The sequence below is a fragment of the Labrus mixtus genome, chromosome 5, assembly GCF_963584025.1.
Source record: "Labrus mixtus chromosome 5, fLabMix1.1, whole genome shotgun sequence".
NCBI classification, from domain to species: domain Eukaryota; kingdom Metazoa; phylum Chordata; class Actinopteri; order Labriformes; family Labridae; genus Labrus; species Labrus mixtus.
Genome location: NC_083616.1, coordinates 25,929,146 through 25,953,488, shown reverse-complemented (window position 1 = coordinate 25,953,488; position 24,343 = coordinate 25,929,146). Strand labels below are relative to the sequence as shown.

Here is a 24,343-nt window from a genome sequence, read left to right as displayed (position 1 = left end):
ATCACAACATGCACAATCAATGATTGGCTTACACGCGTATGTGTGCACAGAGGCAAAACAGAGCAGTATGCACGCAATCATAACATCCATACTCTCCTGCTTTATGCTTTATCTTTGTTTTATCTCCAGTCTCCATGAAGCACTAAAGAGACACAGTAATGACAAAATTCTGTAGACTATGGTCAGTTCATAGTAAAATATATGATGTGCATCCAAAGGTTCAGCTGTTAAATTAAAGGGTGTGTTGTCATATTAAGTTATTTATTTTCCATTCCAGCTTAGTTGATTAATCATGAGTCTATAGAAGACAACCGGAAATTACTTCCCTATCCCGTGAAACTGGATGTATAACTGTATAATCTAAGATAGTGAACTCACCTGTCTGTGGGCACTAAAGTCCACCTCTCAGCTGTGTTCCTCACCTACACATTTTCACTGTGTTGATTCCTCATGGTCCACTCTTGCCCTCTGCCCCTCGCAGCGCGCCGATGTGGGACTCTCTGCCCTGACCATCACGCCTGAGCGAGAGAGCGTTGTGGACTTCACCACACGCTACATGGATTATTCTGTGGGCGTTCTGCTGCGCAAGGCCGAGCGCACCATGGACATGTTCGCCTGCCTGGCACCCTTTGACCTGTCGCTGTGGGCGTGCATCGCGGGCACCGTGCTCCTCATTGGAATCCTGGTGTACTTACTCAACTGGCTCAACCCACCCCGACTCCCCATGGGCTCGGTGTCCTCGACTACACTCTACAACTCCATGTGGTTCGTGTACGGCTCCTTTGTACAGCAAGGTAAGGGTGAATAGCAATCAGGTAGGGGAACACTTTCGAGAAGTATGGGGGGCTAAGTTTATGTTATAAGTGCGTGGTTTGAGAAGTATAGGACTAGATTTGGACAGTTTTTACTTGATGTTTTCGGCTATGTGTTCATAATGGAAGTGAACCCCCCAATCCAACTGTTAGCCCTGCCACCAATGGGGTAAGAGAGATGACCCAACCCATTGAGTGATGCTGTTACGAGAGGAAAAATGGCAGGTTTTTTGCAAGAGTACAATTCAAGGATTACCAACAGACTTTCCAAACTTTCCAAAATACGTCAAAGAACTAAGAACAGAATCAACTTTGGGCTGCACATTAGAATGGAGATCAGTGGTAGAAACGGCTGCACTTTGTCAGAACACGAAGGGGAGGAGGGGAGGCGGTGTGCTGAATGGACAGCTTTGTTTTGGTTTCAGAGACTTGTGCAAAGTGTGACATTTACTGGACATCTTCTCTGAAAGTCTCCTGTTATAAATGCAAGAAACTAGATCAAAATAAGTGCACACTTCTTGATCTCGTTTTTATGTTGGGTTTTTTCGTTTTTTAATGAGTGATTGCTGATAAGTAATCTGCTCCGTGAGCCTCCCAGTGTTTTATTATTCTGACCTAACTGAACTTCCTGACGGACACAGATTCATAGACTTCTCTTGTCTGTATTGAGGCAAGAGCAAAATAAGTTACTCCTACCTTTTAACACCTCATTATGCATCGCACAAACAGGAAGGTAGCGCTGTGTGGACTGGAAAAAACGGATAGATAATGAACACATTTAAGGATGCAGTTATATTTAAAACCAGAACCTATTGGCAAAAAGCATTATGTTGTATGTTGGGCTGGGTTCGCAGATATGCTTAATATTACAGTTTGTGTTTTTTTTTACCCCAAAGGAACAACCAGGAAGTGCGCAATTGCGTTGTACCAGCAAGGTATCAGTTTTGACAACGTACTCTACCTGCAGAGTCCATCACTAGGGTAAAAATAGAGCCAACATGAGAGGATAGGGTAGCATTGAAGAGAAAACTGTGATTGCTATGAGGGAACCTAGTGTTAGAGATGTGATATTAGCTTATCCTCTGGGATCATCATAAGTGTGAGATGACCTTTTGGTGTTGGAGCAGAGCAGTCAAATGAGAAGAAAAGGGAGGAGAGGTGTTTCTTTCACATGGATTGAGCGGAGGATAATGACCTGATCCGGGTTATCCACCCAAAGAATGTCCAGAGTCCGTCAAGCCGTGCTAAGGTGTAAAGAGCAGACAGCTGACACCCAGAGAAGGGTGCAGACTTCATCAGTGCAGAAGTGGAGCCATAGTGAATCAGAATCAGAATCAGAATCAGAATCAGAATCAGAATCAGGGTTTATTGCCAAATACATTTACACATACAAGAATTTGACTTGGAGTATTGGTGCTAAACAATTATCAAGGAAATAAAGCAGAACTAGCAACAACTTAAATAATACAGTATAAGAAGCTATTACAATATATAAAATAGAATTTAAAAATGTCAAATATAAAATATAAAATATAAAATATAAAAAATTAAAATTAAAAACACAAAATGTACAAAAGGTGCAATTTGGAGCTGTGCAGTGGACTATGAGAAAAAAAATCTTAGTGTGTGTAACTAGTCACATGAGGAGAGGAAAGGGAAAAGCGAGGAGAAGATAAATAAGATCACATGGATGTGTTTGGGCATTATTTTTGGTATCCAACTGGCCTGTGTGTTTCAATGAGCACCCATAACTCCAAATCTGTTCAGATTCAGGCTTGTTGTGTTTGTGTGGATGTGCATGTGTCTCGAAGCATAATAATTACATATCTGTTATCTTCCACTGAGCACAGTGTGCTCTTGCTATCATGCTCCGGGACTTGCAATAGTTAATGTTTTAAGCTACATTAATTATGCAAATTCAAAGAGGAATGATTTTTTTTCAGTTTTTCCTCTTTCTGAAGCTGCCTTTGAAACATTTCAGACCCTGAATAAGCTGCTGATGAACATTCCTCCGTTTTGGTAAATAATCCTCCATCTTGTGCTGCAGCTAATGGTGGTAATGATGATGATGATACATGCTAATTGCTGTTTGATATTCACAATCGTTTCTCTTTTAAGCTGTAATTAACATTTTAGTCATGGCATCATTAGAGAGAAGAAGAGAGAAAGAGAATGTATGCAATTCATCATGACCAGGTTCCTCATTTATGTGTGTGTGTGTGTGTGTGTGTGTGTGTGTGTGTGTGTGTGTGTGTGTGTGTGTGTGTGTGTGTGTGTGTGTGTGTGTGTGTGTGTTTGTGTGTGTGTGTGTGTGTGTGCTTGTGTGTGTGTGATTTCATGTATTAATGCTGGGTATGTATTAGTTGTACTATCTGTTTCTGTATTCAGAAAGTAACACAGAAGTGGGTGTGGCTTATTTTTGGCAGCAATCATCAAAAAAGATGAGAACAGAATTCTGGCATTACTATTGTTGTTCCTCCAAAACATCACATTGATTTACTATACACATATAAATAATAACTAAACATATTGCTACCTCCTCATACTGTCATTGAATCATTCTTGCTCGCTCTAAAGTTGCGAGAGAGAGAGAGAGAGAGAGAGAGAGAGAGAGAGAGAGAGAGAGAGAGAGAGAGAGTGAGAGAGAGAGAGAGAGAGATAGAGAGAGAGAGAGAGAGAGACTGTCCGGATGCTAAGTCATGTTTTAAGCTCCAAAATGTCTTTTCCCACAGTCCTACATATAAAGCTGATACATCATTTAGTATGACATTATTTTGTTTTGTTTATGCACTTGTTAGAAAAGCAATCAATAAGAAAAAAAATTAAGATAATCAGGAATGTGATTGACCGCTGTGACACATGTTCATACAGTGAAGATGTGATCCTATTGTTTTTTCTGGGTTAACTGTTTTGTTTAAAGAGGCGTCGAGACAATGACAGACATACCCGCATCTGCCTGCACGCCCGCACAAGAGGGAGAGAGAGAGAGAATGAGTGAGAGACCATGAGTGAGAGAGAGAGCTGACATACAGATGACTCGAGCTGCAGGGACTCAGGCAGTGTCTGCCACGTCATTGAAGTGCATTACATAAAAATGTACCCTGTTATTTAAATGTCCGCATAATAACGATATTCAGAACCAGAAAATATCTGAGTCCATCTCATTATCCGTGTGTTTCCAAATTCAGAGCTCAGAATTCGGGCTCATTGTATGTACTGCACAGCCGGTGCACATTAGTGCATTTTAAATTCAAAGCTTGATCCAAAGTCCACCGGACTCTGCTCAAGATCTTCATCCAAGTCCAGCTGCATTTGGATCAATCTTCAAATTGACCATGACCTGGATGACTGAGAAACTTCACAGACATTAGTGGATGTTGTTTGTTGGAAAAAAAAGTTGTGCTATAGCGAAAGAGGTTTTTTAAATTCTGACTCAAACTTTCTCTCAGAATATTGATCAACAGTCTGCTAAAAGGCTTCACAGGCTGACCTTCACTAGCTTTAAAAGTGTCCTCAAATGCGCTATGGTTTCCATATTAGACCATATTGTAAAGTAGATATCCATTTTTTTTAGACACAGGACGACTCCTTTGAGTTGCACCATGGGATATGGTGTTTTACCCAAATCTGTCAAAGTGAACTGCAATAGCAGCCAAGAACTGTTTTAGGGAAAGCCTTTTGTTTTTTACTGCATAAGTGACAAAAATGAAGATGTCACAACCTCACACATACTGTTCTCCCCTTGAACACACTGACTGGTCAATAACGAGGGGCAACCTCTGGTGAAGCAATGCAGAAGTAACAAAAATTGCAATTCCTCCAGTGTCCACTTGAGGCTGCCTGCAAAAGCCAAGAACGTGTAAACACGGCACGGGGCATTACTTGTTTTGTGTTCAATTGAGGCTAATAGTTATGCTTAATTAGGGGCGTGGCTGATCTGACTGACAGGAAGTAGATATCTTACGTGTTGCTCCTTTAAGTTGGACAGCCTTGGCTTGGCATTTAAAACAAGAACATGCGTGTAAATGAAGAGTGATGTCACATTGCTCATATTAAAGTTGCAGGGCCCTTTGCCACTCAGGGCTGATGAAATGAGTCTGTGAATATGCGATAGGTGCTTATCCCCACTCTGTAACATCTCCCTTAAGGAAAACTGATTCAAATGCAAAGACACACACCGACCCACAGCAGGGAAAAGCTGCAGACGAGGGATGAGAGCAAAAAGTCAAACATGATGCTGAAATTTTGCTTTCGGCTGAGTCACTTTGACTGTGAGGCGAAGCGAGGTTTGGGAGAGGGAGGTGCAGAGGGATTACAGTGATTTCTCTCAACCCCTTATCTTTTCTTGTCCTCCACCTGTCTCTCCTCTTTCCTTCCTATCTACTTTTCCTTTCTTATACTTCCTTTTTTTCTCATTTTCAAGTCTTGCTGTGTGACCTTTTGTCCCTTCCCTTCACCATCTTTTCCGCGCTCCTCTAGTCATCCCTTCTTCTTCCCTTTTTACTTTGTTTATTTTTTTTTTTCCCCTGTCTTTCTCAAACTATTAATTCCTTTTTTGTACCTTGTCTTGCCCATCAGGGTACCAGAAGATTTAGTGTTTACCACTTCACCAATAGGTCTCTCAGACTGGTGTTTTTTTTATTTTCCATTGCCGGCACAAGTGCAAATAGAGAGAGAAGTAAAAGGGATAGTGGGAAGAAATGTCTGCCCATTCTAAACTTTATCTAATTGGTCTCAAGGCGAGTGAGAGAGACAAAAAGAGGGAGTTAAAGAGGGGAGAAGGAATGAGCTAAAAGCACAGAATGGGTAGGACTGCGATGGACAAAATCTGTCCGGTCTGCAAAACTCAAAAACATTTGTTCACAGAAAAAACACCAAGATGTGAAAATCACAATACCCACATGTATACATATTATCCTCAGCTTTCAAAGTTGTGCATGAAGCACCATAGAGACTGCCAAACACTGATTTGTTTTCCCTTCAATGTAGGAAAAAGATTCTGAAAAAAAGATTGCACATGAATTGAAACCATGCCAACTTTACAAGCAAGCATCAGGAAACGGGTCTAAAAGAAGATCTACAGCTCACTCCGTCAGAACAAGGTCAGACATCTCATCAGCCAATATGACAACAAACTTCAGAGTTTCATAAAAGATACTGAATGTCAAGTTGTCTCTGGTAGAAAAAGAGACGCTGAAGAAAAAACAGTTCTACATCTACAGCACATATGAACACTCGGTTTCTGCAAATACAAACAATTAGGAATGTAACAATAGGCTTAACTCAGAATCAATACTATCATGATGCTGGATTCATCACACTATTTTCCAGGGGTTTGATTTTCAATTTTATATTGGAATAAGAAATAAGAAGTCTAATTATGAAAAAATGATTGTTGTATTTTAATTCTCTAACAATGATTGAATGATGAAGTAGGACATCAGAGAACACACCTGACAAACGTTCAGAAGGACCGAAACTTTGTGATTTTTCTGTGAGTAGTGTGCAGGATTTTTTTCTTTTCAATTCTCTAACAATAAACTTAAAATATGATTTTTATTCTCATTATGTGATGTATAGATATCAGGGATCCTGTTTCATTATGAGGTTGTGTAGTTGGTTTAAAGCCCCATTTCAAAACAAATGTTATCTGTCACTTTACAAAAGAGCAGGTTAAAGACCTTACTTGTTATATTATCTACAAAGACACAACATTAATCCATCATGAGCAACAAGCAACATTTAGCAAGCAAACTTTAGTAAACTGACAAGAAAAAACGTCCTTTAAGAGGCAGAAACCTCGAGAAGAACCATACTCAGCCATCTGCTGAAACTTTGTTGGACTTGAAAAATGGGATACATCAAAACATGCAGCAGAGACGTAGCGAGCACTGATAGCCTAGCGGTTTATGTTGCGCTCTCCATGTACAGAGGCTATAGTCCTTGTTGCAGCGGCTGTGGGTTTGAATCCGACCATGGCCCTTTGCTGCAAGTCATCCCCCGTTCTCTCCTCCAAACATTTCCTGTCTCTCTTCAGCTGTCCTATCTAATGATGGCAAACCCCCCCCCCCCCACCCAAAAAAGAAAACACACAAAAAAGAGAGTGGTGTGTGAGACCTATAGCACACATCTTTTCTGAATGCTGTGATTCATTCTGGTTTTGGTCACACTTCATCTTCTCTTCTTTTTGAAAGCAGCCTCATCTCCCGTGCTGCACAGAATAAATGAGACTTTTTATTTCAGGGCAGAGCTGAAACAAAAGCAGGAATGTGCAGGTCACCGCACTAAAGTTTTCTAAGAGCTGCAAAGTGAATGAAGTATGAAAGTCGTGTGTGCAGAGGAGTCCTGTGATGAGGGAAAGGGGGATATGATTTAGCGAGGATGTGATGTTTCCTAAGGAGATTAATTTTCAGCTTCAGTTGGGTTACTCTTTGCTCGCTGACTGTGCTGGGAAGGTCATTCTAATATTTTTCAGAGCCAGGAGGGAGGGGAGTCAAGGCTGGGATGAGTGATTATCAGGTCACATTATTAGGAGAGCCGAGCAGACAACATTAGCAGAGAGCAGGGCACTGACTGGCTGCTGAGTGGAGTTTGGACAGAGCGTTTTACCCGCAGGGATGGGGATGTGCGCTCATTTGCAGTCGTGTGCACCAGGTTTCGGATTTGGAATGAGCCACCACAGGCAGTCGAGCACGACGCGGTTGACATGCAAGAATCAAGGATGATAGAAAACAAGACCGCCTGCAGCCGTTTGGATGAGCTGTGGGGAGTGCGGTCAGAGGAGAAGTTGTAGAAACCTCAGATGGAAGTTTGGACAGGCTGAGCTGAAATGCAGTTTTAGATGTGCCTCTTTTCAATGTTGTGGATAATTGTAAACCAGCAGAAAGAGAATAATGGGCTTGAAAGCAGGACAGGCTTTGTGAGATGGAGTCGTTGAAAACGTGGAATGAAAGTGTTAGTCATCATCAAAGATGATAATGCGCCTCAAATTACAGCCTGTAAAATGGATTAAATGCAATTTTCTACGGATATCTGAGACGGAATGAAACCAAAGGCAAATTAAAGTGACCGTTTGTTATTGTGTTTGATACATGCAGAGAATTCTTTATTGAATACTCCAAGTGAATGCAGTAATGATGCAATTAATTTGTGATCCATTTCAATAAAGGCTCAAAACCTCAAAGTGCTACATGAAAAAAAAAAAAAAAGAAGAAAGATAAGAACCAAAGAAGCAGCTCAAGCGGTAGAATGATTATTTAACAGTTCAAAAGAAAAAACATCTTGCTGAAAAGAGAGAGGGTTATTTTTGGGCCAGCCTTACAGACAAAACTCTGGGTTTTACAAGCCCTGAGGTGTTTCTCAGGCTGCCAGAGAGCCTCTGTAGCAGATCACATTAAATAAAAAAAAAAACTGCAACAACTGGGATTCTCCAGTCATTTTTTTTTGTTCATCTATGGTGCACCCTCTGAGCGAGGAGAAAGCAGAAGTGGCCTCAGTTATCAAATGGACTGTGAACTCTGCTGTAATTGAAATGTGCAAACAGGCGACAGAAGCTGGCAGTCAAAGGAAGCATCTCTGCTGACGTGGAAGCCGTGTAGGAGGGAGAGAGAGGCTGTGTCTTCTGTCAGGCTTGTTATAGAGAGAGAGAGAGAGAGAAACAACAAAAGAAGGCCTGCACGATTACTGCCTCAACTTTCACATTCATCGCATTAACCCCGATGAAGACCACAAGCCGAAACGCGCGTCGGTCTAATTTCTTAATAAAGTTCATCTTCGTGCTACAAGTGTTGCTGGAGCTTTTTGACCTCATCTATACTTTCACATTCAAACACGTTCAGTTCCATGTTGTGCCACATTCTAGCGCTTAAGGGAACAACGGAGTTTTCTGAGTTTGGCGCATGCATTTTTCATTTGCTGTTAGTCATGTTTATCCAACCGTGGGAAGGCCAAAATCTTGTCCATGGTTAATATTGCATGTCTCCTCCCTCCATCCCTTTTCCTGAATCGATGCTTCTTTGTCTCCTTTCACCTTTCTGACCTCCTCTCTCTGCGCTTTCTCTTCCCCCTGTCCTGATGCCTACGTTTTGCTGGAAATGTTTGATCCAACAGTCCAAAAAAACAAAACTCTGGCGTCACTTTGAATATTTGTCTTTCTCAAATCTTCCCCCATCTCTCTCTCTCTCTCTCTCTCTCTCTCTCTCTCTCTCTCTCTCTCTCTCTCTCTCTCTCTCTCTCTCTCTCTCTCTCTCCGTCTCACTTTCTGGTGCTCTCCCTCTAATTAATGTGCCCACCAGTAGGGGAGGAGAGAGGCACTGTGGAGGGGGACTGTGATTTTGTGGATGTGTGCACAAATGTGTGTGTTATCTTAGCATGCAGCCCCACTGTCAGCGTGAGCGCGACTGTCTCTCAATTAGAGGGAACTTTGTGGGAAATGCAAATACACATTCCCACACATGGGCATACTGTGAATTATTTGTTTTCACTGTATGAAAACATTGCACAGACACACACACACACACACACACACACACACACACACACACACACACACACACACACACACACACAGAATGAGGGCCATAGGCCATAATCAACACTTTCATCTCTCCATCTGCTGCTCTAAACATTCCTCTCTCTTTTTTTATTTTTCTAACTCTCCGCCCCTCTTTTTCTTCCACGCTCCCCTGCTGTGCGTCTACCAGCCTATGAGCAAGTCTAACGGCGTGTGCGAAAGCGAGAAGGAGAAGAAGAGTGTGTGTTCTTTTCTCAGCCTCGTTGCAGTGCCATATAGAAAACAGCCATTGTTTCTTCTCCTCCTTCCTGTGTTTCATCCCTCCATCCCTCAGCTCTCTCCGTTCTGCAGTTCTTGCTACTTACTGCTGAGTTTTTTTTCGATGTGATTTGCGTTCACATTCGGCAATCTCCCGTTCCCTCCCCTTCTCGCTTCCCTCTATGAGTCTCTCCCTCCATCATTATCACTGCTTCCGCTGCGCCACACTGCTGGGAATCCACCGTTATCATCATTTTCCTGCCCTCTTCTTCTCTTTCGCTCCCTCTCTTCCTCTCTTTATGACTCCCTCTAATCCATTATCCCTCTCTAACGACTCTGTTGTGTGCTGCTGTGAAGTGGACCCAACTTTAGGCCCTTCCCTCCTGACTGTGCCCCTCTATCGCTCCATCTATCCTCCCTCTTTGCTCCTGTCCGCCCCTCTCGCGGTCCTCTTTCAGGCCACAGAGATGTGCCACTGTGAGGAGAGACTGTCTCTCAGCACTTCCATTAAATGCACGTCTCTGTGCTGCTCTCTCTCTTCCTCTCTCTGCTCTCTTGTTTTCATCACAGTTGCTTCCTTTCCATCCCTCTTTTTCCATCCCTTTCCAGAGTTCTCAGTCGCTCTCCCGCTGTCCACTACTTTCTTATCGCTTACATGGGCCGAGGTCCAACTGTTAGTAGTTCAGCCATATCCTGTTCAAACCTGCTTTCATGCTTCTGCCCTCCATGCATGTGTCCAGCATCCACCATCACACCATTCCACCTACTGCGGAGGCTAAAAAACAAATTACATGTACTCATCCTGCTTTTTAATAAGAGTACTTTTCTTGAGTATTTCCGTTCATTATACTATTAATATTGGCATCATAAAAAATGAGCAGCATTACTCTTGACTGAAATCTAATCTGAAGAACATTCAAAAAAACTCCTGAAATTTTCCTGAAATTGAACTTCATGTGTAAACACAAAAGGCCACACTTTTCATCCTGTATTTGGATTTTTCCTGCCGGCTCGATAGTAAACGTTCCAGAAGAAGTCAGGGGGGGAGCCAATGGGTGAACACAGCAGGTAGAGCGAGCAGGAGGAGTTGATGACGTTTTATATCCTGCAGCTGTGTTTAATCGGTGCGCTCCTTCATACATATTATGAAACAGCATTAGTTTGTTTTCTGCTCACAAGTGTGTTCTGCTCCGCTCTTTTGTTGTTACTGTGAATATGTTGATTTAGGGCCTTTGTCCACTAACACCGATTTTGGAACTGGCAGCACCCATTTTGTGTTTCCAGGGCTCAGCCCAGATGATAAGCACCCTTAGTGTCAGCTGTTTTTTGTTTCGGCACTTTAAACATTCTCAGTTGAAGAAAGTTCAACATTTGGAATACCGCTGTCCTCGCTCATCAATGTCACTTCTCCCTCACCGACCAATCAAAATGAAGAAGGGGCAGGACTTCTCATATTAGCTTTGTCAACAACAATGGTGGAGAGGAAACTTACCTGATATCAGGTCTAGAGCTGTTGCAAATGCCAAGACACGACTCATTTCATGTTTCTTGGTGATATTTCCTTAAAAGCAGCTTTAAGCACACAGAACTATTTAAAACAGATCTAACACTGAGAGTTGTAGAAGTTAACTTGTGTAACCTAGCAACAATAAGCACTGATGAGAAACATTCTGAAACTGAGGTTGTGGGCGCTGTAAGCACAAAAAAAATCATCATTAGTGGACACAGGCCCTTACATAAATATAATAAAGTATAATATAAGTATAAATACAGAATCAGTCATTATAGTGTTGGACTCTGTGGCTCTTCCGCCATCTTGGCAAGTCGGACAGGGGAAACATCATGCTGGGAGGGTCATGTATGAACAAGCAACTACAGAGAAAAGATATACCTCCTTATTTTGACCATCTACATAATTAGCATGTTGCTAACTTGATCCTGCAGCATAATGATAATGACCCAGAATGAGCTTCAGAATCAGAATGAACCTTATTGGCCAGGTATGTGTGCATATAAGGAATTTGACTCTGCTTAAGTGTGCTCTCTCTATGTACAGACATTAAAAATCTAATATGAAACTATTACACCAACATAAAAAAGCCTACAAGTCATAGCTCAGTGGTAGAGTCGGTCGTCTCTCAATCGGAGGGTTTCTCTGGCTCCTGCAGTCACATGTCAAAGTGTCCTCAGGCAAAACACTGAACTCAAAACTGCTCCCAATGCTACGTCAGCGGTGTATGAGTGTGTATGAATGGGATTAGTTAATACTGATGAACACATATTTACTTAGTGTCCTCTGCCATCAGTGAATGAATGTGGCGTAAAGGGTGAATGTGACCTGCGGTGTAAGAAGCACTTTGACAGTCAGTAGACTAGAAAATTTCCTCTTTATAAACTCAAGTCCATTTACCACTTGATCATTTACAAGTGTCTCTCATACGTGCCATTTTAAGTGAGGAATTTGAAAACTTTCTCCACCTCTGCCCCTCTTTTCATTTCAATTTACTTTTATTTATTTTTTTGACAATCTTGCAAAATATGAATTCACAGTCAAAATGTCAACTTTTTCAACTTTGAGTTTTGGGTGCCAACACATTTCTCTTTGTAAAATAACTTTGACTTTGACAGATTCAAATACATAACCAAGTGATATTCCACAGTTTCAGTCATTTCACTAAGAGGCAAGTCAAACAATTCCCACTGATGGAGACTTGAGCTTCAGCCACCAGCTGATGTATGTGTGTGGTACTACTCAGCATGCCTGCATTAAACATGTCAGGGTGTAATGCAGTGTGTTGACTCTCACATGCTGTTAACACTCTCCCCCCCCCCCCCCCCCCCCCCCCCCTCTGTCTACAATAAATGTTTAACCATGCTGGTTAAGTTGCATGAACAAAATGTCTCCTGCTGTTGTGCTGCAGTAAAGGACAAATTGAGGCGGAGACAGACTAGAGGGATGCACTGCAAACATTTGCAAGGAAAATTCCACTATACACACTGTGCTTATTTGTGCCTGTGTTCTGACAGATTGAGTAAAAAATGTGTACCTTGCATATAAATACATCTATCAAAGAAGCTCTTAGGCACTGACACTGACTATGGCAGGTCACATTCTGCACAGATTCTTTCACAGTGGAGTCAGATAAACACTATCTGTCTGGGACAGTAATAAGCAGGGTGCCTTAATTGTAATAAAAGCAAATATATCTTTGTTTTTTTCTGTAAACTGCCACAGATAAGAGACAAAATGAGTTCTGTTTTTCCCCATTGAATGTGTTGTAAAGGTCAGACAATTAGCAGAGTGCAACTGGATTAAACAAGAGGTCTAATTTCCTTTTTGATAGATGTTGCGCTCACTTAACTTTTTCTCACTCATTTAATTATTGAACAGTGGTTCTGAGTTATCTGAAGGGTAAATGTAGAAAGCAAAAACAGCTCACATTATTTAAAAACAAAATCACAGTAAGAAAAAGGTTGTGCCGACTAGCTCTGGTGGAAAAGATAAATATTAAATCAACAGGCTCCAACCATATAGACTGTATACTAAGAAGGATGCAGCATCAGCCGCCTGGGAGTGAAGCCAAACCATTTAGAGCTATCTGATGATAGATGCATCTCCTTGCAGCGTTCTAAACTGAAATATTCAGAGCAGAGGAGGAAAGAGAGAAGTCATTCAACTTTCCATAAAAAAATGTCTGCTCCACACAAGACACAAGAATCTGTCCTGCTGTGGACTGTACCTGCACCCAAGGGATCATTGACACCTTATCCATAAGTAAAATGTTTGCTTGGGTTAAAAAAAAAAAATTGTTGCACGTGGGCCTTCCACCACCTCCCTTCTGAGCATCTCGCTCAAATTGGCTCTAAATGTCAGCGCCCATAATGGGTATATTTTGGCTTCTGTTCTTTTTCAACTGAAGGAGACAGAGATGTGTTGTCCATATACATAAACAGCCAATAACTCCAAGAAAAAGCATGCACCCTGATTTCCCCCAACAACTATCAGTGACATGAGAAATCTGCAAAGTTTATGCAATCATTCATATTTGTTGGTAATCCACCGCTCTACAAACCACCTAGAAAACTTCACAAACTTCTCAGCCCGCTGGAGAAAACAGAGAGTAAAGGTGGTTTGGAAAGAGAAAAGGAGGGAGAGAAGGTGGGTCAGTCAGAAGAGATAAAACAGCGGGAGAGGCGAGTGCTGCACACCTTGTTAGACACCTTGTTAGTACTCGCTCGGTCATTACAGTGGCTGCTGAGGGAGGGATTTTATAATAATACTGAAGGTTGGAAAGAAAGAAAGAGAGAATAGCTCGAGTTTGTCACAGTGGTCAAACCAACATAATAGGAAGTGTTACGGATGGAAATAAATACACTGCAAGCTACAGAGAGGGCAAGGGCTGAGAAGGAGGTTGCATAGGAGAACGGGAAATAATGTGGTGTGTACGAAGAAGCCAGAACACATTATGGCACACCGCAGCAGCCAATTATATCAGTGTTGGAGTTCACAGACGGGTCATACAGGCAGTCAGGATTACAGCGACCGTCTCGCTGATTGACAGGTCTCCATAGTTTGAGTTGGAATGTATGTAAGTCACTCTCTGAGTGGAGTTAATGTCAGGATTATAGCTTTAAATGTTTTCCTTTCTTCAGCTTGGGTAAAGTTATTATCTTTAGATGCCAGCTCAGTTGATTTCACATCAATGTTTTCCTGTCTTACATACATCGACTGCCTGACCCCTGTGTTGTTATAGTTACAGAGAGTTAGAACATTTCCAAGATTAGTATTCAAGATCAGTCTTTATTATCATTGTCAATTTGCACAGTGATTATCTGCATCTGGCTCTTATCTACATTGCTGCTTTATTACACAAGAAAAGCATTTCAGAGTTTGATCATTTTATTGATTTCTTTTTAAATAGGTGGCTTTTGAACATTGTTGTTTCCCAGCAAGGTTGCACAATGTGTGTTATGTGGGGGTTGTTTCTGTTGTGTCCGTCTGCGAAACAGGATCATCTTCAAATTTATTCGGCCGCGGTCAGACAACACAGCAACAGAGCACACAAGTTTTCATGTTCACAGTCTTTGCTTATATTCTGTTTGAAGGTACAGCCGACAAATTAATTTCCATTACGCTAGAAAGAAGACATTACCATGATCTGTAAATGTCAGATGTCTACATTTCTTCAACCTCAGAATCACATTTCCCCTTCAGCTCACAACATACACTTAGTTGTAATTTCAGATTTAAATGGTATATCCACAACATTATCAAGTTGACAACATTATGTCATATATCATTCAGAACCTGACTCTGAATTTGGGCCAGAAACATTTAAATTCAACTTTTTAGAGCTCTTTCCCTGAATTAAAAAAAAAAAGTATTTGGATGTTTGAAGTGTAAACTTGTCAAAGAGGCCTAACAGCATTTTGATTTCTGACCTTGTTCTGTTCCGTTTGCTGGTCCCATCTCTCTATATTTATATATACACAGTAAGAGTGTTTTGGGGGAGAAATAAAAGAGTATTGTATATCACTCAACCTTATCATCACTGAGCATGAGTGACAGGCTGAGTTTTATATTTCTTGCTGGATGTGAAAAAGAGCTGCTTAAATGTCAAAGTCTGACTCAAAGCAGAATTTTATTATAAGCCACATTATGTTTTTTTAAATAAAAAAGTCTTACGAAGGTCTACGTTAAACATGAGGTTTTACAGCCCAAACAATCGTTCACAGAAGAAATGTACAAGAGGACCTCTCTCTCTCGCTTTCAACATCTCAAGGACCTCTCTCCTTTCCCGCATGTCACCCCCCCCCCCCCCCCCCCACCTCTCTCTCTCTCTCTCCATGGATGTCTGTGTCAGCAGGAGGGAACAGGCATGTGTGTGTATGTGAACCTCATGCTTTCTTTTTTACTCTGTCCCCTGTCTTCAACAACCTCAACAACTTAACTTTTAGTTAAATCACAACCGGGAAGGCAATATGACACTGCAGTTTGGTGAAGTATAAAGGCAGTGTGTTAGAGCAGTTTTATATATATGTTGTGAGCAAGAGCAGATGGTCCAGTAGTTGAATAACTGTGGATGGTGGTCTTGAACAGAAGTAATAGAGATACTAAAGTTGTGCAGATTAGGGTGGTAAATATATTTGGGTGGTCCACCCAATTCTATGTATGGGAAACACTACATTATTTATTTACTCATGTTTTAGTCAGTTCAGATTTTAGTGTTTAGCATCAAGTAGCACAAACAGTTTTTGCTTAATGTGGTTGTAAAAAAAAAGAAAAGAAAAAAGGTCCCATTTGGATAAGTGGATGGATCAGGTGTGATTGTTGGTGTTGCTTTCTGCATAAACAGGACGTTTGTGACTGTGTGTGTGTGTATGCACGTACCAGTATAAAGTTATCTCTGTCTGCAGGGCAACATCTGTTTTCATTGGAAATGTGTCTTCTGCAGAGTAGAGAGGGAGGGTGAGAATGTGAAAAATTGCATGTTATTGGTCTCCGGTAAAACATCAGGAACCAGGGAGAAAACAGTGTTTAGAAGAGTTAGACCCTGTTTTCTTACTCGAGCACAAACAACAACAGAAAGATCTCTTGTAACACTATTTTCTCAAGTCTTTCCCTGCCACATTTAGTTTTACATTACCTTTCTGTTCTCTAAAGATGAGCACCACTTCACTGCCTAATCAAATGTGATACAATGCAATTATGCACTCCAACGTTTAAAAAGAAACCAGGCTCACTTCTAGCCAATCAGGGCATTGCTTGCTGTTCATGCCTTCTAACTTAGTTTACATAATCCATACAGTTTTAAGCTCTGCGCTCATACTCCATGCTTGCTCTGACAAAACTCCTCAGTGTGATAACAACAGTGAAACAGAAACAAAATGGGTGAAGAGAAGTCAGGGAGAGGACAAGACGACAGGGAGGGAAAGTGAGATAGAGAGACGCTTCGTGGAGACAGTGAGAGCTCAACTTGTGGGATAGAGGTGTCACAAAACAGAGTGAGAGACTCGCTGTCATCCCTCTCCTCAGTCCTCCCGAGTGTTGTTTTTCAGAAGAGGGCGGAGAAGTGAAGCAGTGATAAATCTGCACTGATGTGCTGTCTTTCCGTGTGTATAACCCACTGGGGTGTCTCTGCAGCTCTTATTTGAATATGTGTTACAATTACGTTTTCAGTGTACAGAATATGTTTGCTGTTGCATAGAACACCTTGACAGCTCAGCACACAAAAACCAAACCTCAAGGACATAGTCCAAGTGACATCACCCATCAGTTTCTGAAGCGAATTTTGAAGCCCATCCGTGACGGTTTTCCATCTTAGAAATGCTGCCTCAAACTAACTTCCTGTCAGCCTAGTAACAGGCGAGGAGCTGGAGCTGAGGTGGGGCTTCAGCCTCCTGACAAACAGCTACAACACGACTGCCTGTGAGTGTGTATGTGTCTTCTGGGGCTTTTGCATCCAGCCTCAAGTGGACACTTGAGGGACTGCAGGATTTTTTGTCCTTCTGCATTGGCTTTATTCTTCATCACTAGATCACCAGAGGTTGCCACTTGCACCCACCACATTCAAAAACATATTTGTGTTCCTAACCTGCACCTGTCTGAACAATATAGTTGTTTTAAAACTACTTGCCCCATTAACATTGAATTAACTGTTTATGTAGTATGCTAAAATATTCTACATTTTAAATATTAATGTAGAACATATCTGATATATCGTCCCTCACTATATTGTTGAGTAATGGTATTCTAAAGAAAAAAGGGAAGTCAAACTCCCTCTGGATTTGTTGTTCTTAGCTCTGTGTTCACATTGACGGGGCAGTGCTTCCTAAAGCCTGTTAACGTTTCACTCAGATGCTCAAACATGTTTCACACATTTTCTTGTGTGAAAACCTTCACCTCCAGCCGTTAGCCCTGCCGCCAAGAGGGGGAAGAGAGGGAGAGAAGAGCAGAGAGAGGCCCCGCCCACACAGGGATGTTGTATATATATAGAGGTTCAGTGGTGTAGTTTTGTTGCAAGAGAACAATTCAAGGTGAACCAATTGACTTTACAAACCGGAGGAAATACTTTGGTTTTAAATACTTCAAAGAACCAAATACATTTTGGACTTATCTGAAATACGATCAGGGAAGGCAGTTTGCTGAGCGAGTTTTGTTTTGGTCTTTGTGTTTTCATTCAGAGTTCCTGGAAGGTATTGAGTATTTTCTAAGTTCTAACAAACATGTTCAAAGCCATCAAATGTTTTGGATGCATTTCCCTTACCTGTCCGTGATGTTATGGAAGCATGGCACAGAAACACCCCACAATGAGCAGGCACACAAAATCTGCTTTGTACATTTTGTGTAACACAAATCATATTTAGAGCTCAGCTCAGGAGTTACATTGCGTACACACTGCCCTTGAAAAAAGGAAGGATGAACAAGAGGAGATGTTGGATCGGAGTGACAGGAGGGTTTTGTGGCGTTGTGGGACGTGAAATATTAAAAATGACATTGTTAAAATTGAATATGAGCGACTCAAACACAATCACTATCAAGCGCATGAGCTCAGAAACACACACGCACACGCAGTACACTTGAGTATATGCGCATAAAGAGACACACGCACGGATTGCCCCAGTCAAGGGAAAAATTGCTGAGAGAGCTATCTGTCAGAAGTTGCACTCACAGAGGCAGCCATGCTCTTATTGGTTTGATGGAACAAGACACAGTGTGCATGCAGCCGCCTATAATGAGGACATGGCGCTGTAGCTGCTTAAGCTGGAGTCACTGTGTGTGTGTGTGTGTGTGTGTGTGTGTGTGTGTGTGTGTGTGTGTGTGCGTGTGTGTGTGTGTGTGTGCGTGTGTGTGTGTGTGTGTGTGTGTGTGTGCGTGTGTGTGTGTGGGGTGGACACGCATGCACGTTACCCTGTGTGTGTTTGAGTGAGAACAAAAGAAGAGAGATTAGAGAGTCCATGGATTTAATCTGACGGCCTTTGTTTGTGCCGGTTTGTTTGGTGCATAATGTGTGACTTTTATATCAAAGAGACGTTTATGTAGTTTTTAGACACCGGCAAAAGATGAAATAGTTTTGCTCTTACTTTACTTCTCTTGTTTGTTTGTTTTTTAAAGCTCCTTAGATGATTTTCTAAAACAGGCTGATATTAATATTGAGGCCTCTATATGACCTACTTATACACACCATCAAACCATCAGCCTAAAAAAAAGCCTAAAACAGCTGCTGCAGGGTAGGGGGTCATATGACTTTTCAAGAAAAAGATTCCTGTTGAGTGACACATTTGACTGTTAAGAGAATGCAGGATGAGACATTTCATATTAAAGTATAAAGCACTACTTAAGTAAGTACAGGACAAGATCAGCACAGAGGTTAGATGTACTGCATTGTCGACAGGGGGCGCCAAACCACACAAACCAAAGATTCCTATCAGAAGGTTTAAAATACACTTAGTAATTCAGCATCAAAAAGTGTATTTGTAAAAAACATACTTTGCAGAACAGACAGAAAGTCAAGAGGTGAAGTCAGTAGAAATGTTTATTGCAGCTTGTAAACACAACACTCAAACTAGTCCCCTCCTCCTGGGCTCATCACCCCTAGAAGTGCACACTCACTGCAGGACGTAGTGTGTATGTGGGCTGCTTGTATCCCACTGCAAGCTACCGCACAGGACATGCTGAATCCAACAGAAGGCAGACAATGGGCAAAAGTAAACACAAGGTTCACCCTCTAATGGAACAAGCTTTATCCGCTTGCCGTTTTGCCTCACTATGATTATATTTTCGATATTCACCGATTTGAGCTGCGCCTAATCATTGAATTGTAACCACTCCTGAACTCACCTGCGTGCTGTCATTGGCCGGGGGAAACACATCAGCTCCCCACACAGAAACGTCCCGAGTCAACTAAAACAAATCAAAAGATGAAAGCACAGGCAGAGGACAGGCTCTCTGCAGACACAGTCACCACCACGCATGTATGGAGGCCCATAAGTGATGACTAAGCAGCATTTATTTATAAGTCTATTTTAGTTTTTAGGAAAAAGCTACTGACTCTCTATCTTTAACATCCACACAAAAAGTTGTCTTTCAACAAATGTGACATGCTTGCCAATAAATAACTTAATTCCTCGCCTCCTTTTAAATAACCTTATTGATCGGCTCTAAGCTGCTGTGTGAGATTTCCTCTTTTTCTGCAAGAGAAGCCCTTACTTTTGGTCTTTAGAAAAAAAAGAGTACACATACACAAGGACCCCAAAGACATTCACACACGCGCACAGCCCTGACTTCCTATTGGCTGTTGTAACCCTTATACTATACACAGATTGTATTGATCCACATATAGGACACGAGCAGGGAAACACAGCCTGTAAATAAGCTCAAAGAAATTTCTGCTGACTCCATCATTTTTATGTTCCTTTCAACTGAGGAAAAGGAGGCAAAAAGTGCTGATGATGCTCGTAGAAAGGAGGAGAGGAGAGGAGAAATTAATGTTTCTGTAATAAGTCCAATGTCAAGCATTTTCTATATAACACACACACACGCACTCACACATGCACACACTCACTTACACATGCATGCATGCACACGACACACACACACACACACACACACACACACACATTCAAAGCAGTACTCAACAGCTATTCTGGGAGGATATTAGGAAAGTTACCACACTAAGCCGAACACTCCTAGAGATGCAGACATGCACAAACACACACACACACTCATAATGTAGCTGGGGGTTTATCACCGGTCTCCACACTTGGCCCGGTGCAGTCTGGAGCTTCCCCGGCTGCTCAACCTTCATTCATTCCAGGGAATAAGAAGAAACTCTCTGAGGCTAAAAAGCAGCCAGCATTAATACATGTTTACTAGTGATGATGCAGCAAGTTGGTCAGAGTGTCTCTGAAGGGCAGACACACAAACACACAACGAGGAGTGTGGAGAAGTTTAGGATCATTTTGTCTAAAATGTTGTAGTCAGTTTGACCTAAAATTGAGTTAAACTACAGAAAACAAGTGGAAAATCAGTAAGTATCTTGAATATAAATGTACAGCACACTGTTCTCTGTGTGTTTGTTTGGTCACAGTTCAAGCATTGCTGAGAGGCTATGACTATCCTATACTGCTTCCTGAAAGTGATTCATTGTGTCTCTAAGTGTGCATTATGTACAATTCGATATGAAGCTAGGAGAAAGTTAGCAACCTCTGTCAAACTTTCTGCGATCAAACACAAAGACACACATCCTCTAGTTACTCCTCCTCTGAAATTTGAGTTTCAGTTATGTTTAAGGCTTGAGCTAGCTCAGTTAAGATGATTTATATTTTAGTTCTTCCTTCCTTAAAGACCCTGTGAGCAGGTTATAGCTGGTTATGAAACAGACTGAAATGAATAGCGGTGCCTCTTTATGACCTACAAAAAACACAAACAACAGAATCAGCAACAAGATTGAGTAATTCCACATCGTAACTTGTAATGCTTAAAACTGCTTCCATGGGATAGGTGTCAGAAGAGACGATGTAAAGCACGCTGAAGAAACAGACTTCATCTTTTTTACATTTGAAAGGGAGTAACAAGGGAAGACTCAAATGCAAATTGTCAGAAAATCAATTTACAAAGTTGCCTTTTCCAATTAATTTCAATTCTTAGCCATCAAAACATTCTCTGCTCTCTTTGTCCAGATGTTAAACACGAACTGATTTATCTTCAGGGTGAAGTAATGTAAAGTGTTATCTTTTCCCCCTGACTCCACACACACACACACACACACACATATATACAATATGTAGACGTCAGCACAAAGAGTCTTTCCCCACTTTGCACTCACACACGGCTGATATCTGCATGGTGAGCACGCTCGGAAGCGCAGCTAAGTGGGGGAATAATTTGCATTTCAATCTTTTAATTTGCTCCCTTTTTGTGAAATTGAGCCGACTTCCACAAGCTAAGTGCACTCAGTATAGAACCCTATTTCAACACCCCTCCTTAGGGTGACTCTGTATGATTTTAATGTCTTTTTTCCCCCTGTTGAACTCTGTTTAAGCTCATATTCAATATGTTATGTTACACGTATTGAACTCCTGCAGGTTTTCAACCTAATTCATGATCCGTTCAGATCAACCCTGCAAAGATTGAGTTTAAGGCATACGACCCCTCAGTATTTGGACTGCAGCTTGAAAATGAAAGGGGTTGAATTTTAGTAGAGATGAACATTTCACAGAACAGACTGCAGCCCTCAGCAAGGTGGTTTTAATATATCAAATATGTAATATTTGTAAAAAGAAAATTGTACAATATTTGTATTATTTATGACAGTAATATCTGTGGTCTGGTTTTTAATCAATCTCAGTCAATCAATCAATCTTTATTAGTATAGCACCAATTCATAACAAATGTTATCTCAAGACACTTTACAAAAAAAGCAGGTAAAAGACCTTACTCATTGTTATATTATCTACAAAACCCTAACACAAATCCATTATGAGCACTTAGCATCATTTAGCAAAGTTACAGTGGCAGGAAAAAATCTGCTGAAAATGGGCTATGAGGGAAATGCAGGAAGAAGGATAGGGACAAACAGGGGGAGGGTCCACAGCATCAGGTCGTGCCCACCAATGATCCAGATTTACAGATAGTGACATACATTAAAATGATATTTAAGCAGAGATCATTTCAAATACACAATTTAGGATAAGGTGACATTTAGCTATCCAAAATGAGTCTAAACAAAGGTTTTAAAGTCTGAGTTTGTTTTTTTTCACTTTCTTGTGATAAAAAAGTTTTTCATTAAACGCATAAATGTGATGATTAAAATAAAATGTGACATATTTAAAAGTTTTGCCGAAAAGCAATCAGCAGTTTTCAAATTCCCTCCAAATTGAGTTCCTCCACAAAAATCCCAATGGAGTTCAATTTTTAAACTTTTACAATTACTGTTATCTTCCTTCTCATACACTTACAATTAGTCACTGTTTTGTTTTCAAGTTCAGATTTGAATACTTTTGACTGGACTCCATTTCTTTCTTTTTTTTCCCCCCATTTTGAACTCAGTTTGTATGGAGGACGAGATCTGACAGAAGTATAAATAAATAAATAAATGTATAAATAAATACTGGAATAAATAAATAAAAGAATGAATAAATAAATGAATAAATAATTAAATGCGTAAATGCGTAAATAAAAACTGGTAAATAAATGGGGCATAAATAATTAAATGTCTTATATTTATTTCTACATTTATTTATTTCCACATTTATTTATTTCTACATTTATTTATTTCTACATTTATTTATTTCTACATTTCTGTGTCCGGATGCTAATGAGGTAGGAGGGACTAACGTCAGTCTCATTCAGGATTGGTCCACTGAGCGATCCAGTCAGATCTATTCCTAGTGAGACTTCCTGTTGACATTAAGCAGACTAGCATGGCTTCAACCGGGAGACCGCTGGCAGACCTGCTGCGGGAAGTTGCTGACCAGCAGTAAGTCATTCGCTAAAACTCTGAAATAAACCATCTTCACTTCTTCAGCTAGCTGTCAGCATCGAACGGAAGTAGTAGATTTGGATCATCACACTCCTGTGACCAATCCTGAATGAGACTGACGTTAGTCCCTCCTACCTCATACGGACACAGAAATGTAGAAATAAATAAATGAGTAAATGTGGAAATAAATAAATGTAGAAATGAATAAATTTGGAAATAAATACATGTATAAATAAATAAATGTGGAAATAAATACATGTAAAAATACTATATGGAAATAAATAAATGTAGAAATAAATAAATGTGGAAATAAATAAATGTGGAAATAAATAAATATGGAAATAAATAAATGTGGAAATAAATAAATATGGAAATAAATAAATGTAGAAATGAATAAATGTGGCAATAAATACATGTGGAAATAAATACATGTGGAAATAAATAAATGTAGAAATACATTTAAGACATTCAATTATTTATGTCCCATTTATTTACCAGTTTTTCTGTATTTATTCACGCATTTAATTATTTATTCATTTATTTATTCATTCTTTTATTTATTTATTCCAGTATTTATTTATACATTTATTTATTTATTTATTTATACTCCTGTCAGATCTCGTCCTCCATAAGTTTGTTTTTGGATTGCTTTGCTAATGCTACATCCTCGTCAGCTAATAGAGTGATATCAGGATTTTGTGCGAGCATAGATTTGGTTTCCACATTGGAAGAAACCCAATAACATATCCTCCATATGCAAACGGAAACTCTCGGCATATCATATCTTGTTTTCGATCATTGATCTTAAACCAAAAGAAAGTAGCTCATCAAACATGGACATTTCCTTACCAACATCATCATTTAGGTTGGATAATGAAAGGAAATATACATTTTTAAAATGAAAGGATGATTACTCAGAAAGATACAGTTTCCTCACATGTGAATACAGATATATCAGTTAGGGGTTGTTTTTGTATGAAGCTGTTCCTGATTTTGAGAGAGCTGACAGCGTGTTCGAGCCTTACAGATGTGTCTGGCTTAAATTATGTGGACCGTCTATACAGCAGCTTGTATTCACAGATTCTTCTTCTTGGGCTGTCTGAGGGCTTTGGTGGCAGCCCGTCTGAGGGTTGAACAAACTCTTTTTAGACTGACCAATAACTTGGATGGTTTTATAGCCGTGTGGGATGTTAGACAGGTCTTGTGCACATTGGGGGAGGAAGGCTCATTGGTGTTACATTTTGAGAATGATGTTTATTTTTAGTGTTGGTGTGTAT

At 40.6% G+C, this 24,343-nt stretch overlaps 1 protein-coding gene across 4 annotated transcripts in view; it reads left to right on the top strand.

Annotated features, from left to right (window-relative positions):
• grid2 (glutamate receptor, ionotropic, delta 2) overlaps window positions 1-24,343 on the top strand; it is a 510,900-nt gene that overhangs the window by 392,988 nt on the left and 93,569 nt on the right. For all 4 annotated transcript variants that reach the window (XR_009673135.1, XM_061038830.1, XM_061038832.1 and 1 more), the window contains exon 11: window positions 482-794. Coding sequence is in view for 3 of the 4 variants with exons in the window: in XM_061038830.1 (XP_060894813.1) it covers window positions 482-794 (313 nt within the window). In the remaining variant the exon portion in view is untranslated. The remainder of the gene's footprint in view (window positions 1-481; window positions 795-24,343) is intronic.